Source organism: Argopecten irradians, chromosome 7 (assembly GCF_041381155.1).
Source record: "Argopecten irradians isolate NY chromosome 7, Ai_NY, whole genome shotgun sequence".
Taxonomy (NCBI): domain Eukaryota; kingdom Metazoa; phylum Mollusca; class Bivalvia; order Pectinida; family Pectinidae; genus Argopecten; species Argopecten irradians.
This window is the reverse complement of record NC_091140.1, coordinates 8,186,426-8,201,807: the sequence shown is the minus strand read 5'-3', so window position 1 is coordinate 8,201,807 and position 15,382 is coordinate 8,186,426. Positions and strand designations below refer to the sequence as shown.

General features: G+C 38.0%; 1 protein-coding gene across 1 annotated transcript; it reads right to left on the bottom strand.

Annotated features, from left to right (window-relative positions):
• Positions 1-12,696: 12,696 nt before the first annotated feature.
• On the bottom strand, positions 12,697-15,324 carry LOC138327457 (ankyrin repeat and SOCS box protein 14-like). The gene is made up of 2 exons (XM_069273558.1): positions 15,221-15,324; positions 12,697-14,257 (listed from the first exon to the last, which is right to left on the bottom strand). The coding sequence occupies exon 2, from the start codon at positions 14,051-14,053 to the stop codon at positions 12,737-12,739; it is 1,317 nt and encodes a 438-aa protein (XP_069129659.1). The 5' UTR covers positions 14,054-14,257; positions 15,221-15,324; the 3' UTR covers positions 12,697-12,736.
• Positions 15,325-15,382: the final 58 nt, after the last annotated feature.

Here is a 15,382-nt window from a genome sequence, read left to right as displayed (position 1 = left end):
GAAAAGAGAGGGAACCCCCCCCCCCTAAAAAATTCACAAAAAATGGCCAAAATGACACATTCGCATATATGCGCATAGATAGAGAACCAGACAACATTCAGAGGCAAATAAACACATATTTTGATATGATTGAAGCATGCTGAATACGATTAAATTATAATAATGATGTTGCGTCTTCTCATTTTTGATGAAATGACGGGAAAACAATGAAATTTTCGGCTTTTTTCCCCTAAAAATCGATAAATGTCATATTTTTCATCACAAATGAAAAATTGATGGTTAAATCACCTTGTAACAGTCATTTCGAACTGAACCAACTCTTGGGTAAACATATATGTACTATAAAAAGATAAATCGCATCAATGAGGTCGGAAAAAGAGAGGACCCCCCCCCCTAAAAATTTATCAAAAAATGGCCAAAATGACACATTCGTATATGCGCGCATATATAGCGAACCTGACAACACAAAGAGGCAAATAAACACATTTTCAAATATGTTTGAAACATGCTGAATACGATTAAATCATAATAATGACTTTACGTCTTCTCATTTTTGTGAAAGACGGGAAAACAATGAAATTTTTAGCTTTTTTCCCCCTAAAATATCGATAAATGTCATAAATTACATCACAAGTAAAACAATTGATGGACAAAACAACTTGTACCATTTATTTCGAATTGCGCTTACGTTTGTGTAAATATGTGTGTATTTTTAAAGGATTTAATGTTTTTGTAGCAGAAGAATCGTGGACATCCCCCTCCCAACACTACTCATAGAGAAAAAAATTTCATTATTATTATAACATAACTTACACATTTTCTGATCTATGATTCAGACAGTTCCAAACTACAATTACATTTTTAACAGCCATAGTCATGTAAGAATGTGCCAGGTTTATTGGTGGAGGAAAGGCGGAGTTCCCGGAGAAAAAACACCGCCAGCAGTCAATACCTGGCAACTGCCCCTGTAGATTCGAACAACCTACCCAGAGGTGGAGGGATTGTGGTTATATGTCGAGACATCATAACAATCAGCCATCCCGGCCCCAATTACAACTAGAACGTGGTTAGAACCGTAATAATCCACTCTTTTAGTGAACAACTGGAAACATAGAATTTTTCATAAATTTTCGGCTCGTGCCAGAACGAAACGTACCACTGTGTTCGAATTATTATCCTTGTTTTTTTTTGTCCTGAAGACACGATGGTATAGCACAGCTCATTACCACAAAACTAAATCCTTTCGGTATCACGACTGTTACTTTGGTTTTCATCAAACTGCTGCAGGTTGGCGTAGGTTTTCATCACTCAATAAAAATAAATGTACGCATCTATTTCGACGATTCCCTCATACTCCACCAAGTCCAGGAATCGTTGGAGCGATGACAAATGACAGGTTGGGGAGTGGTCTGGGGATCAGGTCTCCGAGCACATCAACGTGCTGGAGATAAGGCTGTTCGGTTGGCGCTGCAGGAGGCTTTTCGGAAGATTCTACATTCCAATGTGGTTTGTGTGACTACAGACAACTCTACAGTTGTCGCGTATCTGGAAGGAAAGGGTGGGGCAAAGTCCCACGTCCTTTGTGCCCTCGCTATTCGTGTTCTTCTCTTCTGTCAGGAAATGCGGTTGACTCTCTTAGTCAAGCATCTTCCAGACAGGTTGAATGTTCTGGCGGATACTCTTTCCAGGCGCCGCAAGCCGGTTGTGACAGAAAGGCAGCTAAATCTCCCGATCTTCGAGGGCATTTGCTAGATGTGGAACATACTTCATATAGACCTTTTAGCCACTTCGCCACTAATTGTCCACTTTTGTCTCTCCGGTGCCAGACCAAATAACTTGGGCTGTGGACGCTCTATCTCTAGATTGGGAGGGGATACATGCTAATGCATTCCCTCCATTCAACCTGGTGGGCAGGGTTCTAATAGAAGTTTCGGGAGCATTTTCCCCCCTCCTTCTGATAACGCCCCTGTGACCAATACAATCCTGGTTTCCGGAGCTCTTGTTGTTTCCCTTGGTGGATATTCCTCTGGTTTTCCCACTCAGAACCAAACTCCTGCGCCAGCCTCGGTCCCGGAAGATCCATTCAAGAGCGTCGAAGCTATCTCAGGAGGCCTCGCTCACTCAGGTTTTTCTTAAGACTTGTCACCTCACATCGCCCGATCAATATGTCTTCCTCACCTGGCGTCTAACATTCATGGAAGATCGTCTGTGATTGGTGTATCGACAGGAAGATTGACCAGGTCAAAGCCTCTGCCCAGCTGATTGCGGATTCCCTTCTCTATTTGTTTAGGGAACGCAAACTTGCCTCTAGTACTATTGCAGGCTATCGCATGGCTGTTTCCAGTGTACTGTATTCTCATGGTAGACCAGAGTTAGGGTCTTCCAACTCTTTGTCTACCTTGATTAGGTGGTTCAGTCTGGACAGGCCTAGGGTACGGCAGTTAGCTCCACAGTGGAATCTAGCACTTGTGTTACTGAAAGGGGCTCCTTAAGAGCCTTTGGTGTCGGTCTCCATCAAGGTTTTTACTTTTGACTTCCTGCTTGCTTTTGCCTCAGGCCGTAGAAGGAGTTATATTCATCTATTCACTTTTCGTGCTTCGTTGGGCCAGATATAGCTCTGTTACCCTACTCACTGATCCTGCCTTTTTGGTAAAGATTCACAATCTCTATTGAGTCGAAGGAGAATGATCGGCTGCTTTGTCCCAGTCGGACGCTTAGGTTTTCCCTTGATAAAACAAGGGGGCGATGTATTATTCTTGTCCATTAAACAGGGTAAGCAGGATTTCTCCTCCCAGTACATCTCCAGATTGATATGTTAGATGATCAGGATTGCTTATGAGCAGTCTAATTATCAATCTGGGGCGAAATGCAAGGAGATGGCCCATGAGGTTAGAGCCCTTGCGGCTTCTTTGGCTCTCCATAATGGGTCATGGTTCCAGGACATCATGTCTGCAGCCTTTTGGCGTGGTCAGACTACTTTCAATGACTTTTACCTACGGTCCCTGTCCTCTCATTCTATTTGACTGTTTTCCTAGGATCCCGTTGTGGCGGCCCAGTCTATGACTGCTCCTCCTCAGCAGATATTATATGTATTCGTAGTTTTTAACTTATGCGAGCAGGAATCACAATAGTACACCTTTTTCATGGGGAGGTATATCCAAAATTGAAGGAGAATAATTCGAACCCAGTTGTTTTCACTAAAAAGAAATAAATTATTACGGTTATTGGGAACTGCCTGAATTATGGATAAAACATGTGAACTAGCCTTTGGATGTTAACTGGATCCGGGAATATATTTTTTTAAATTATTGGGGAGGGGGTTGGAGGTCATCTCGCTTCTTCTGCTAAAAACCATAAATCTATCCTTTTATAATGCACATATGTTTAGACAAGAGTCAGTTCAAATCAGAATAACCGTTACAATGTGTGTTGACAGAATATTTGGAGTTTTAATTTATTGATTTTGTTTTTCAATTTTTTTCTTCTGCGTTTTCTTTTCTCTGTGTGTGTGTAAGGGGGGGGGGGGGGCTCTCTTTTTCCCACCTCACTCATGTGATATTTTTATAGTACACATGTGTTTACACAAGGGTTAGTGCAATTCGAAATGACTGTTACAAGGTGTTTTGTCCATCAATTGTTTTACTTGTGATGTAAATTATGACATTTATCGATTTTTTAGGGGAAAAAGGCTAAAAAAATTCATTGTTTTCCCGTCATTTCACAAAAATGAGAAGACGTAACGTCATTATTATGATTTAATCGTATTCAGCATGTTTCAATCATATCAAAAAATGCGTTAATATGCCTCTGAATTTTGTCTGGTTTTCTATCTATGCGCATATATGCGAATGTGGAATGTGTCATTTTGGCCAGTTTTTGATAAATTTTTTTTTTTGGGGGGGGGGGGGGTTCCCTCTCTTTTTCCGACTCATTGATGCGATCTGTCTTTTTATAGTACACATATGTTTACACAAGGGTTGGTTCAATTCTAAATGGCTGTTACAAGGTGATTTGTCCATCATTTTTTTTACTTGTGATAAAAATTATGACATTTATCGATTTTTTAGGGAAAACAAGCTGAAAATTTCATTGTTTTCCCGTTATTTCACAAAAATAAGACGACGTAACGTCATTATTATGATTTAATCGTATTCAGCATGTTTCAAACATATCAAAAATGTGTTTATTTGTCTCTGAATGTTGTTTGGTTCTCTACCTATGCGCATATATGCGAATGTGTCATTTTGGCCATTTTTGATACCTGAAATCCAAGATGGCCGCCATATGACCCCCATGGGACATTAGTTGTCAATGGCAACAAGCATAAAATGAAACTAGACATCATACCGGTCCTAAAAAACATGTTTCGAAAAACTGCCAGAGGGGTACATGGGAACCTACTTCTCCTCCCCCACTAAAAAGCCCTCCAAGGGAAAAACAGTGTTTGATTCCTATATACCACTGATGTATAGGTAACAAACAAACAGAATGTCTTTGGGGACTGAAACTGTTAACCTAGTTTTAGTTACACGTCAGGTTCAAAAAGGTTTTTACATCACCTGACGGCAGTATAAGACAAAATGAAAGAAACCCTGTTAGATAAAGCTTCAAACCTATGATTACCAATTATAGCATTAACGATTCGAATTGGAATCCTCCCATCATTAATCATCCATCTAAGCCAACTTCATGATAGTCGCTAAACTATTTCATCTTGAAACAGGATATATAGAAATATGTGTTCTATACACTGTATGTTTGACAGAACTGAAAGTTATTTTTGTCTGGTCAGGATACATCCATAAGATAGATATGCTTTTGACTGTTTGTCTTTATTTGTGCCATTGTCACCCACTATGTGTTTTGTTACATTATAAGATAATGTTCTCTATGTAATAGAGTTATAAGTGATAATTTCCGATTGAATTGAATACTTCAGCACAAAAACAAATTAATTTGGCAGATTACTGCCTTGTTCTAGGTCTGCTCCTCCCGAAAATTGTATCTGGATAGACAATGACGAGATCAAAGTCGAGATCAAAATGTTGACATGTTATTTTTTCTACAGTATTCCATTAAAAATCATAAGCTTTGATGAACTAAGCTGTGAAAATCTGTCAAATAGACAGACAAACCCGAATGGTGCCTTATCAACTTCAGCTATAAAGCAGAATTTATGTACTGTGAAATTCTTTTTTAATGTCTTTTGTATAATCATTTTACATGATTAATAACACTGAAATAATGGGAAATGAAATTTTAGACCACACCTTGGCTTCATGGTCTGACCGTATGTACTCATTTCACTGCACTATAGACGTAAATATAATGATTTTTGGCAGTACTGCCAAAATTATTTTCCGTGCTCTAATTTGTACCTGTGCATTGTAAGTATTGTAATTCTTAAAATGTCGCTAAACCTTTGTTGTTGATTCGTAAGTATGAAAAGTACGGCACATATAACATTAAAATACATAGATTGTATTTCAAGTTTCTTTAGCTCATATAGCATGTACGATCCAAGAAGAATACAGAAATAATATTTCTTTCATACCTACACCTAATACTGGCTGGTCCAGGGCAATACACTCATGTCGCCTGAGGCTGTATTGCATGGCTACCCATACAATAAAGCCTCGTGACGTCACGGCGTCATCATAATTTCTATTTTCTCGGTAAAATTTAACATCTTTTTCACAAGCTTCACTAGTTTTACTATAAAAGATGCAAACAACGGAATTTCTGTTGAAAATATCACGTATTTTTTCATGTATGAAAAATTTACTTTCAGCCATGGGTTTCTTCGAATTTATTTCAAAATGGCGGGATATTATAGTTGTAAAATTGCAATAAAAGGGTGAGGTATGAAAGAAAAATACTCTTTCATAAGTGGATATGAAGGATAGGGATATTCTACCCGCGGGATCACAAAATGTTGCGAAATCCTCGGCAAGCCTCGGGTTTTCCTACATTTTGTGACCCTCGGGTAGAATGAAAGAGTCTTATAGTATTGCATGACTATTGAACGTTGTATTGAGGTACATTTGTATGAGACGGCAACTACATTTGTATCTGATGGCAACTACATTTGTATCTGACGTCAACTACATTTGTATCTGACGACAACTACATTTGTATCTGACGGCAACTCCATTTGTATTTGATGGCAACTACATTTGTATCTGACGGCAACTACATTTGTATCTGACGGCAACTATATTTGTATCTGACGGCAACTACATTTGTATCTGACGGTAACTACATACATTTGTATCTGACGGAAACTACGAATGTATAATATAAGGATATCTATAAATACATATTTCACTTGAAGTTTGCCAGGAAGAACCCTCCACAGGAAACTCTGTGGGTACCTATTCTATATGGAGACGATCATGAGTGGTAGAACTAGGTGACGGAGAGCGCGGTCATCTGTCAGTGTGATAAGTTCAATGACACGGAATATAGATGTCCCATGAACGACTGAACGAGAAAATATTCTGCACATGTTACTGATGTAGCGGTATCTACCATGCAGATATTTATCAAATCCTAACGGTATATATATTTCTTTTGTTTCTAGTATTTCATCAATATTTAATATTATGCCTGTATACACATAGTTATAAAAGTTCTATTTATAAGTATAGTCGAGTGTTTTTGTTCTATTTGTTCGGCGATTCTATATTAAGTGATATAATCGCCTATTTCGTCCTTTTTACATACTCTGCTCGCATTATTTAGTCATTTGGTTAGTATATTTAAGACACAATGTTAACAATTAATATCATTAGAGGTCTGCCTTCCTCTAGTGATGGAATACGTTTGGTGAATGTCTGTGTGTTTTAGCTAGGAGACTGTCTAGGTTACATTAACTTAATAAGAATGGGAATGATGCGATCCCGAATTCACTTGCTTTTAACGATAATACAATGGGTGCAGCAGTTTTTCATATACTGTAAAATTTACTCATATTTTGCTTTCATGAAATCTCCATGAATGTAACTTCGAGCGAATGTATTCATAGCAAGTACTATTTGACATATATATAATTGACAAATGAATAATTAGACCATATTGATATTCCCGTTTTACAGTATACACCACACTATTTATAATATTCTTCCATCCACCCTCCTTAGCCACACGTAGTCCTACATACTGCTGCGGACTGCAGGCCAGACCGTATTGAAAAAGACCCCTTTGCTGCGTGGAGACTTAATGTTGATGCTACTAGAACGATTTGTGTGTTGGCAGGTAAATCATAATCATGCCACTTTTTAGATTTATTTCTTTAGGAAATATTTTTTTGAAAGGTGATATTAGTTTGACTCTTATTGTCGAGCCTTTAACAGTGAAATGTTCCGTTATGCTCACCATTCATTATGAGATTTCTCTCGATAAGTTGGTAGTATGCTGGTTGATAAAAACAAAGATAATATTTATCTTTTACTTTCGTAGATTAATAATAATAAAAGTAAATGTACTTGTGTGCACATAATACCATATATATATATATCTAGACTTTTATCTCACTATTCAAATTATTGATACACTCGAGGTATCTATAGGTAACCCTCGACATCTTGAAGAAAGGAAATCTTGGCGGTCTCTAAAGGTAATAAACATTGAAGGTCTTTGATGGTAACCCTCGAGGTCTCTATAGGTAACCCTCAATCTTGAAAGGTAACCTTGTTGGTCTCTTAATTTAATTAACATTGAAGATCTTGATGGTAACCCTTGAGATCTCTATAGGTAACCCTCGACATCTTGAAAGGTAACCTTGTTGGTCTCTTAATTTAATTAACATTGAAGATCTTGATGGTAACCCTTGAGATCTCTATAGGTAACCCTCAATCTTGAAAGGTAACCTTGTTGGTCTCTTAATTTAATTAACATTGAAGATCTTGATGGTAACCCTCGAGGTCTCTATAGGTAACCCTCAATCTTGAAAGGTAACCTTGTTGGTCTCTTAATTTAATTAACATTGAAGATCTTGATGGTAACCCTCCAGGTCTCTATAGGTAACCCTCAATCTTGAAAGGTAACCTTGTTGGTCTCTTAATTTAATTAACATTGAAGATCTTGATGGTAACCCTCGAGGTCTCTATAGGTAACCCTCAATCTTGAAAGGTAACCTTGTTGGTCTCTTAATTTAATTAACATTGAAGATCTTGATGGTAACCCTTGAGGTCTCTATAGGTAACCCTCAATCTTGAAAGGTAATCTTGGTGGTCTCTTAATTTAATTAACATTGAAGGTCTTTCATGGTAACCCTCGAGATCTCTATAGGTAACCCTCAATCTTGAAAGGTAACCTTGTTGGTCTCTTAATTTAATTAACATTGAAGATCTTGATGGTAACCCTCGAGGTCTCTATAGGTAACCCTCAATCTTGAAAGGTAACCTTGTTGGTCTCTTAATTTAATTAACATTGAAGATCTTGATGGTAACCCTCGAGGTCTCTATAGGTAACCCTCAATCTTGAAAGGTAACCTTGTTGGTCTCTTAATTTAATTAACATTGAAGATCTTGATGGTAACCCTTGAGGTCTCTATAGGTAACCCTCAATCTTGAAAGGTAACCTTGTTGGTCTCTTAATTTAATTAACATTGAAGATCTTGATGGTAACCCTTGAGGTCTCTATAGGTAATCCTTAATCTTGAAAGGTAAACTTGTTTGTCTCTTAATTTAATTAACATTGAAGATCTTGATGGTAACCCTTGAGGTCTCTATAGGTAATCCTTAATCTTGAAAGGTAACCTTGTTGGTCTCTTAATTTAATTAACATTGAAGATCTTGATGGTAACCCTTGAGGTCTCTATAGGTAACCCTCAATCTTGAAAGGTAACCTTGTTGGTCTCTTAATTTAATTAACATTGAAGATCTTGATGGTAACCCTTGAGGTCTCTATAGGTAACCCTCGACATCTTGAAAGGTAATCTTGGATGTCTCGAAAGTTAATTAACATTGAACGTCTGTGATGGTAACACGCCAGGTCTCTATAGGTAACCCTCGACATCTTGAAAGGTAATCTTGGTGGTCTCTAAAGGTAATTAATCTTTGGTGTCTTTGAAGGTGCGTCTCGAGGTCTCTAAAGGTAACCATAAAGGTCTATAAAGGTAACTGTCGAAGTCTTGAAATATCACGTTGGTGGTCTCTAAAGGTAATTAATATTGGAGGTCTCTTACAGTATCCCTAGAGGTACGTGTATCTAATGGTAGCTCTGGAAGTTTCTAAATTCTAAAGGTTGACTCTGAAAGTATCTAAATATAATCCTTGGGGTATCCAATGTTAATTTTGGAAGTCTTTATAATTAACTCTAGAGGCATCGAAAAGTTACTGTGGATCTCTCAATGTAACCCAGGGCTTCACTAACGAAGGACAGCTGTTGAGTTGGCAAAGGTAGTCGGTTTCATGTCCTGAAAAGTATATATGATCATGAAGTGTAACTGACGCTAACGCCAAATTGGTAAACTGTTTAAAAAAATCGTTTAAAATTTTCGTCCTGACTCCCAAATAATTGAATCCAGATTTTTATCTTTTAAACATTCCAAAAATAGATGGCCTTCAGCTTTAATTTCATGATTTGTTTACTTGCCAGCAGTGCATAGAGTGCTAGACACATATCTGTTTGAGAAAGTGATGGACACAGGGACCAGATGTACCATGAATGACTATGAGCGAAGATATCCCACATATTGTGCTGATATAGCGGTTGTTATCAGACAGCTATCTGACCAAAAGCTAAAAGGTAGGTGCTTTAAATGTATTCATTGTACATCAGTAAAGAATACTTTGGGATGATACAAGACAATATTTATGTTGATTAAATCTGTTGAGGCTATGTTTTCATATAAAGAATTGCCCGTCGGGTAGTGTGAGGTCATATATATCTAATGTTTTTGCGGTAAATTTTAAAAGCGTCAGTCATTGTGTCCTATTAGGTTTATTACCATTGCACCAGAAAAAATCGCTATCGCTGAGCTACTATTTGAGATATTTCAGATATTTCAAGATAGTGTCGCTTGTTATTTTTAAATAAATGTTCATTCTTATGATGCCAACTTATTTACTTGTCGTTAATACTGTTTCAGCATTAACGTGTATTGTATACGCCAAAATATTTACATTTACTCGGCGCTTCTACTACATAAACTAACTAAGGAAAAGTGAAGTATATGACGTTATAACTGACACCCAAAACGTGACCATTATGACGTCACTAATGTTGACGTGGTGACGTCAAATGATCAACGTCAAAATGGCTGTTCTATCTCGTGGATTAAATCGTCGTTGACAGGGTTTTCCTGGTCTCGCTAAAACAATGTTAATGCGGATACCCCAAAATGAGTTGATAATGTAAATATAAGCATTAAACTATCTTCCTTTGGCATCTATGGTCTATATAGATGCCAGAGCTTTGCAGACAATCATCTCATAATGCGCTAAATAGAAGTGATTAACAGTATTTACAATACATAATTTGTTTACACCAATCTAGATATGAAGAAATATAATATTTTCAACTATTACACCGACCGTTCAATAAAACCTTGTTATATTGCACGGTTCGAAGTTATATTGCACGCTTCCATGGAAACGTTATATTGCACGGTTCAAGATGTTTATATTGCACGCCTTTAGGAACACCTCGCTGTTGTTGTCTAGTTTTGTAGAAAACTTCCGAGGAATTGCGAGTAACAGTGAGTTACGTTATTATGACGTCACAAAGGTTCACGTTCAATTTCGCGCTGGATTTATAGATCTCGAATCAAGCACGTCATGTAGACTTTTACTGTACCGAGTAAAGGACGGACACGATGAATGTATTAGATCAAAAGGCTGCAAGCAGGTCTAATAATGTGAAAACAGACAATAAGACATCCAAACCGGAGTTACAACGTGACGTACGTGGGCTTTTTTTCCGTACGGTACGGTGTTGGTGATTTTGTTAAGTGATTGTCGTATTCGTTTTATAAAAAAATATTCAACTGAAAAACTGGTGATTATGTAATAAAACAAATATTCCATGGTTACTGTGCTCTAGTTCATAATATTTACCCCTCGGTGATGGTAATCAACAAATGTTACATTGCACTCGGCCTTTGGCCTCGTGCAATATAACATTTGTTGATTACCATCACCTCGGATTAAATATTATGAACTAGAGCACAGTAACCCATGAAATATTTGTATAATATCATGCTTGTTTTTCTGTATTCCCAGGATGACAGCAGTATAAGGGGTATCAAGCACTGGAGTGGCGATGAAAACATGACTAAATATGACATGGCCGTCGCCATGGCAACATCTCTCGGGATACCAACCAATGACATTGAGGCTGACAAAAGCCCTGCTGGTGGTGCACCGCGGCCTTATAACCCAGGTCTCGAATGTAAAAGAGTGGAAAATCTAGGTTTTGGAAGGAGGACTCCTTTTAAAGTTGGAATAGTACCTGTGCTATCTCCCTTTATCGTAAATCAAAACTTATAAACAATGCCAAGAGGGAGGCAATACCGCTGGTTATTAATTTTAAAAATATGTATGTGGATAAACGAGATATTGTGAATATGTAAATATTATCAACCTATAAATTAAAATGTACAATATTAAACTGTAAGAGGATAGAAAATAATGTGTTAGTCTTGGATGTGGAGAAATACAGAAATGGATGCGAATGAAGCATGACGTTGATAAAATGACGTAAATGTCATCAACACAAAACTGAAATTATTATCTGAAATCTACTTACTTGTACTAAGCTTCGATCTTCCAACCTAAAACTACTTTGACATCGCCGTCTTCATTTCTTAATAAAGAATAATTGTTCCTTTACATTTTCGTTTTTCTTCGTCGTAGTCAACATCATGATAGTGCTTAATTTAATCTGACTATACAACTAATTTCATAAGAAAATATTAGGACAAAGGAGCTATGATATAAGCGTATGATAGTCGAGGTTTTGATGGGATATCGGTAGCTAGGGAGTCCAAAGAATCCTCGGCCTCGGACAGTAAGTAAATGTAACACTCATTCTATTATTCTTATCAAAACCTCGTCAACTTGATCATAGTGATGTCTATGAAGTATCCAATATGATAATGAAGGTATTCTATCTCGTATGTAGTCTGATAATTAAAACAAATATTAAGATTAAGGTAGCGGCTCGACCACTTTGTACTGTTCTGTCAAAGGAATACGAAGAGCGTTAGAATTGTACCTGCTGTCCCTATTGCATAATCGTAAAAGGTGACTAAATTTAGGATATTATCTTTTCTCTTCTTCCTAACTGACTTTATTCTTCCTAACGTCTCTCTTGACACCGCCTCACTTTTGGCCTTCTGTTGAGTGCTCACCCCTGTGAGGTAGGCTGTGGGTTCTATCACCTGGCCGAGACACACCAGTCTTTAAAAGTGGTAGTTTCTGCTCCTGCTTAGCGCACAGCGTACAGTGAGTAGGAGGACTGGTTCGCCCGTTGTCAGTATAATATGACCGGGTGGGGTGTGTTGCTTGGTATCTTCGGCAGCATGCTTCAGTGGTATAGCTCTATAAAAAGGGCAACAGTTCCACTATACCGCAGTCTCCCAACACACGCACCTCGCTCTACACACATACTACACACTGCATACATGGGTGGCCGTCCTTACATGACCCTGGCTGTTCATGGGCCGTTATCAATCAAACAAACAAACAATTATATTAGTCTGGCAAACCCACAATGAGATACTTTTATTTCATACATTGAGGACATGCTCAAGCATAATGTCCTTAACAAGAGCCCGAGGAATCACACGGTCCTCTACCAGACGTTGAACTTTCGCTTTGATTCCAAGGCCGAGACACTTCCTAACAGAAAAACAGCATAGAGTCTTTAATGGCCTCACATCACTGTGGTATCTTAATACCAAACCTGTCAAAGCCTCATCATCCGGCTTGGCAGTGATGGCACAGCTAAGTAACGCGTCCGAGAAATCTGCTCCTGATTTAATGAGAATATCCAGCACATCAGCATCAACATTTTCTTCTTGCACTGCTTCTATTAACGGAAGCTCGTGTAAAGGTTCATCTAGAGGACAGTTCTCGCGAAGTAGAATCTTCAAGTGCTCGCTGCTTCTTTTCTTTATAGCACAGCCAACAGGATTTTTCAGCATAATGAGTTCCGATGTAATCCTCAATCCCAGTTTGAACAAGAGTTCGGTGATACTGTGATGTGCCGACTGAATAACAGCCGGCAGCAAGTCTTTGTTGTTTGAACTTCTTTCAGAATTGATGTCGGCGCCATATTGGACTAGGTCTTGTATGATAGGTGCGTACTGTTTTAGACAGGCGAGGCTCAGTGGAGTACAACCCAGACTGTCCACAACATCCGGGTCTGACTTAGCGCCGAGAAGATACCGAACAGATTGTTGGTCCTTCTTAGATACTGCGTGGATAAGAGGGGTGCGGTCCATCCAAGAACGCGCCGTGACGTCGGCTCCAGCCTCAAGTAAAACTCTAACGATGTCTGACGTCCTTTTATCATGGCACACGGCACATAACAGCGGTGTGTGATGGAAGTCCCTTATTCGTTTGTTCACATCCGCTCCATGTCGAAGAAGAACATCAACCGTTTTGGAAACCTCCTTTTCTTTTTCGGATGAAAATGAATCAATTGTGATAATGAGAGGACTGAGAGTTGACTCCACCACCTCATTACATAGTGAAGGGTGAAGGTCGACCAGAAACTCCACAGCGCGATGATTCGCAAAAGAGCACGCGACATGTATTGGCATACGGCCATTATGGTCTTTAGCTCTGACGTCACATCCCAATCGAACAACTTCCTGTAGATATTCGACAGTGCCCACTTCCGTTCTTTGTTTACAGATAAGGTGTAAAATCTGCGATCTTTGATTCACGTTTAAGCCTCCCTTTTCAATGTTAGATTTATACAATGCGAAATCATCATCGATAATTGCCTTGTGTATTGTAGCGAGAAGGTTACATACGGTATCATTACCAATCTCTTCTGACCGGTCATCCATGTTGGTTTCCGGATTGTCTGTTGTCATTGCAACTTTGTTTTCTAATTTAGTTGTTATTTTAGTGTCCTTATCTCAATCTTTGTAAAACAGTCCATAGTATCCATTCCTCCTTAATTTTGTAGTTGGTCCCATTTAAGTCTTGCAATTCCGTCCAAATGTCTATCGCAGTTCTAACTGAATCGAAATCATTCATCAGCAACCGTCAGCATCCGAGATGAGGACATTTGGTATCTGTTGAGAGAAAATGAAAGGAGTAGAGTCAATAGTACATACATGTAGTACGATAGGTATTTATAGAATAACTTCATCTTGGCGTAAAATATGCCATAGAAAACACGCAGGTCGACCTAGGGCCTCAGATCTGGGTGTTTTTCCTGGCCTTTTCTAAATCAATAAGAGGTTTACCTAAGAATCTTATCCAATTTTGAACCACATCCGATATTGCAATAGTCCAACTAGGTTGTCCAACTGTTGGGTGGTTCAATAGAACTTGATTCGTTACACAGGTAAATCTCGTTTATTTTCTGTTCTAATGAACATGCATGTAAGGTTTATTTAAACATTGAACTACATAAAGTTCACAAGTATGTGGGTATCAATAGCAACTGCTAGCGCGCTTCATGTGATATGACAAATGGAATGCACGCGTATCTAAATATTCACATACAATGTAATAGGTGTGAGTACAGCGGTCTATAGATTATATGTGACCATAATTAATGGAATTCTTATGACATTTCAGGAAATCTTTCCTCAGTAATTCTCCATAGAAAGGAAAAAACGATGTAAGAGACTTTCCCTAAATATGTAATGATGAAGCTGAAACGAAAACGATATAATGTTTAAGATAAAACCTGCCAAGATATGGCAAGATGAGTCATTAATGTCAATATATCAATTGGAAAAAAAAGATTTGTCAAAAATGAAATAATCATTTCATTACTCTAATTATGATGGTCGAAGATACGTTTACCATGATTTGGTCGATAATACCACAGGAGTTTGACGCCCTGTCAATAATACATCAACATTAATATAATTATGTGGGGTATTTTATATCAAACAATGTCCTTGTGTACTATTTGTACCTACAATCATCACTTTTATGTAAAGAATAAATCAATGTTGATTTTCTATGAAGAACGTAGAAAGAAATTTCTAAAGAGGTGATCCTGAGAAGAAAATCAGTCTTACCTGCCCTGATTAACGCCGCACTATGGTTGTGGTTAATATGACTGGTTATATTTAGAACAAAAATAAAGTCCACATTGTTAATTTTAGACATGACGGATGAGTCACGAATATCACGATGTAAGAAAAGCTCTCAATAAAACTCTTTTAAAGATTAATCAAAGC

What these genes read in the sequence shown, in the direction of transcription:
- LOC138327457 (XM_069273558.1), bottom strand. Translation starts at nt 14,053, where the DNA reads ATGACAACAGACAATCCGGAAACCAACATGGATGACCGGTCAGAAGAG.